The following is a 3,887-nucleotide window of genomic DNA, read 5'->3' as shown; positions in this document are numbered from 1 at the left end:
ATTGTATACATATACATAAATATATATATATATATATATTTATATTTATGTATATGCATACAAAATATATATGTTTATGTATGTATGTATGTATATGTATGTATATATATATATTTATGTATATATATATATATATATATATTGTGGGTGGGTGGGTGGGTGGGTGTGCGTGGGTGGGTGTGCGTGTATGTGTGTGTGTATGTATGTGGGTGTATACATGTGTGATAGAAAGAGAGTGCGTGTGTGTTTACACACATGTGTGTGTGAATTTGTGTTTATGTACATGAGCTCACATACCATTTATTCGACTCTTAGATGGCCACAACTTGCTTCCCGTAAAGAATGGATGTTCGCTGGCTAGCACACCACCTACTACCGGTGTCCGCATACTATCCGAGCCTGTCTTCACGGTTTCAGTGGATTCAGTCTCGGGTGCATCGCCGAAAACATCCCAGCCGTCGTCATCCATTGTGATATGTGGGTGTATTGATTCAGTGCCTGTTTTATCCTGTTTTATGTGTGCTATACTTTATTGGGACGTATATGTGTCTTTCGCGTGTACAGAAGTGATATCCATCGATATCTACATAATTTTAAATACATAATATTTACCTGCGCGTGTTGTTTAGGGTTATAAATCCCAAGAAAAAACTGATGACGTAAAACTTATCCTCATTACGTTCTACGCACAAAGACTTCTTGTGCAATCGAGAGAGAGGATAAGAACTTCTAAAAGCCAATACTTTTTTACGTTTATTATGTACTTTCTGTCGACACAATATTATTTTGTGTTTTGCGTAGCGGAGCATCCCCTTTGTCACCTGTTGAATTTAGGAGGCTACCCGCTACATCCCTGAGGTACAAATAGCAAGAACGGTGTGTGGAAAAGTAAAGTGTTCGCTATATATAGTATAATACAGTAACCATATGTACTTTACGGCGACCAGATTCTAACTAAGCGTGTAATGTTTGCCACATAAACCACTATTCTTCATAAAATACGACTAGAGAAGGCATGTACATTTGATTTCAATACCGATGAACAGCGCTCGCTTTGTTGTAGTTAATATATATGATGCATGACACTGGTCTTATGTGTTTGGTTTGATTGCGTACCATATACATATATGCAAAAGTTCAAGTTTGGACAAACCGTCGCACACTGATTGAGATCATGATGTGAATTTGGTCTTGATATCAAGCGGATGTCGAAGCAATAGCTGAATATAACCCAACGCAACACATATTCATTGCCGTCTGCGCATTGTGTCGGATGTGTGCCTCGTTCTGATGGTCGATATGAAACCCTAAAACAATCTAGAGGGCTGGCGAGATATATTACTTAACTATTGAATGTTCTCATCAATTATACTATCGATCTCAGTAGGCTATGTGAGTCCGTGATATAACCATGCCTAGTTCACTTCAACTAAAGTATACTGCCACTAAATCCACGCGATACCCCAAGTTTTTGCGATGACATTGCGTATAATACATGAGCTAAATCATTCATGCGAAGATTTGCGACAACACTGTCATCTACGCCTGTAGTTTTCTTGTAATATCTGACTATAGTAGTTGGTTACGAGGGCACTATACAGAAGTAGACCACCAGCGCAAAAGTCATATGCTGCATATGAATAACGTATGTTCAATCTGTGGGATCCTTAATTTTGCCTGTTATATATATATATACAAAACGTTATCGAGTATGGAACGCTTTTCAACCTCATTGCTGCGTCGTTTCGTATGCCGGTGCAATCGCCATCGAAGCATGTCGCGGAGTGGCCGATATGCACTTGTGAGGCCATTTTGTACATATACCTATGAACCGCAGGAAACTATAGTCGCAGACAGCAGTAATGAGCATAAGACACCAACGAATTCGATTTGGCGGATGTCTGTAGCTTTGTATAAGCGCACTTATCGTCATAAACCAAAAGCTCAAAGCACAGTGCGGCGTATTTAACGTCCACGCGTCTAAGGTACTGACTGTCCAATCAGCATACTAGTAATCTGTAGTGGACACCCTATTACTTATTCCAGTGATATGGAGGATGCCAGCGAGGTTTAAATCACCGGCTATGTGTGCTAGCACGACTGTGCCGGCTAAATAAACGTAGTCCAGTCGTCGGCTTTCAGGATCCCAATAGGTGCTCATGCGGGGCACAGGCACGGCCTATTGAACTCGCTTGGTTGCGCTGACTGACATTGAATGGTTGCACTTTTTTTCTAACACGGGATACGATGACGAGACCAGCATACATATGCTAGTGGTCTGGTGCTCCAGCAGTGTTTGTTCTAGATCTCCCTGTGCGTGTAAAGCACAAAGGTAGTCAGAAACTTAGAAACTATCTATACTAAAGACATCTACCAGGTGTACACCTATACCAAAGACACATACCAGACTATTGTATATACCTATACTAAAGACATCTACCAGACTATTGTGTATACCTATACTTAAGACATCTACCAGACTATTGTGTATACCTATACTAAAGACATCTTCCAGACTAATGTGTATACATAAACATACGGAATGCTTGTATTTTACTTGTTTTTACACACAAATCCCTACGTCGATGTCATGTCGATCCCTTTAAGGTCGCTTAAGGCGGCAGTGGGGTTAGCAGCGGAGGTTTTCGACGCACCTCCCGCTAGAGGATCAAAATCGTCAATCAGTTCGGAGATCTGTCTCGAGTATGTGTGCTCCTCTTCCTTGGGCTCTATATGACAATATATACATAACGTGAGTGTGCAACCTATCGACCGGTGGACTACCGCTTAGAGGTGTATGGAGCTGATTGTTGGCTGATACTTGCACTTGTACTGGTGGGCGCTTATATACGGATGTTGGCATGAACTCAAACCAAGGTACGTTTACTTATGCGTATCGATATCAAAACTGACTACCCTTTACGGGACTATCTACACACACACACACACACAAATAACTCCGTACAAGACATGCATACTTGTCTACATATATTAATGCATACAGAGCACTGTGTGTCATGCAGGGCGTTAGGTTAAATACCTATTCCCACACTTCATATAGCATTTGTCTGAAAACTGTATATGTGTCTTTAAATCTGAATAGCTGAGATTCCAACACCTTGACGAATATAACTATCAAGCTGGAACCACAATCGCAGACGTATTCTTAACCAAGGCAGCGTCACAAACGAGTGAAACACGCGCCATATATACACACAAACACGCATGCATGCTAACAAGCACATAGACAATTCATTTCGATAACATCTAAGCCACCCGTAACCCACAAACACAACAAAAGCTCATACAGACATACAGTACACCGCAGAGCGATGTTGCACAACGCACACAGGCACGTACCCTCGTCAGCGGCAGCGGCAGCTTCTTTGACTTCTGCAGCCTCAGACGCCGCATCCACTTTGGTTGGCATGAGCAGATCGCCTCCAGTTGGAATGCTTTCAACCGCCGGTGCCACCTCCTGGACTTCAGCGTCAGTTGTATCTACCAATGACATCTTCTTGAAAGGTTGTTTGAGAGGGCCTGAGCGAGTGGAAAGGGCGTGTAATTGGTGAAGTCAGCGGCAGGGCAATGTTAGTATTAGACTTCGTGTATGGATTGCGTACCTCCTGAAACAGTATCAGCGCAATACTTGTATCCTCCGATAGGGACTAAGAAGTGCAGTTTGAAAAAAACGAGTATCACGTTAAGAGAACAATGTACATTGCAGTTACCCGAGAAAGCGGAAACTTTTGCTCACATCCGTGTACTACATTGAGAACTGATCCCAAATCAAGTACTTATGCGGTCGCGAACAGGAGATGATTAATCACGCCGTGATCGCTTATAAATATATATATATATAAATATATAAACATGAATATGAAAAA

The 3,887-nt window shown here is 41.6% G+C and overlaps 1 protein-coding gene across 1 annotated transcript; it reads right to left on the bottom strand.

Moving 5' to 3' along the window:
• Window positions 1–2,521: 2,521 nt before the first annotated feature.
• On the bottom strand, window positions 2,522–3,514 carry SARC_11415 (hypothetical protein; the record flags this gene model as incomplete). The annotated part of the gene is made up of 2 exons (XM_014294499.1): window positions 2,522–2,729; window positions 3,361–3,514. 2 exons carry the CDS (start codon window positions 3,512–3,514, stop codon window positions 2,578–2,580), a joined length of 306 nt encoding a protein of 101 aa, XP_014149974.1. The 3' UTR covers window positions 2,522–2,577.
• Between the last annotated feature and the right edge of the window lie 373 nt (window positions 3,515–3,887).

The sequence above is a fragment of the Sphaeroforma arctica genome (assembly GCF_001186125.1).
Source record: "Sphaeroforma arctica JP610 unplaced genomic scaffold supercont1.1675, whole genome shotgun sequence".
Taxonomy (NCBI): Eukaryota; class Ichthyosporea; order Ichthyophonida; genus Sphaeroforma; species Sphaeroforma arctica.
Note: the sequence above shows the minus strand (reverse complement) of the source record. Positions and strands in the feature narration are given on the sequence as shown.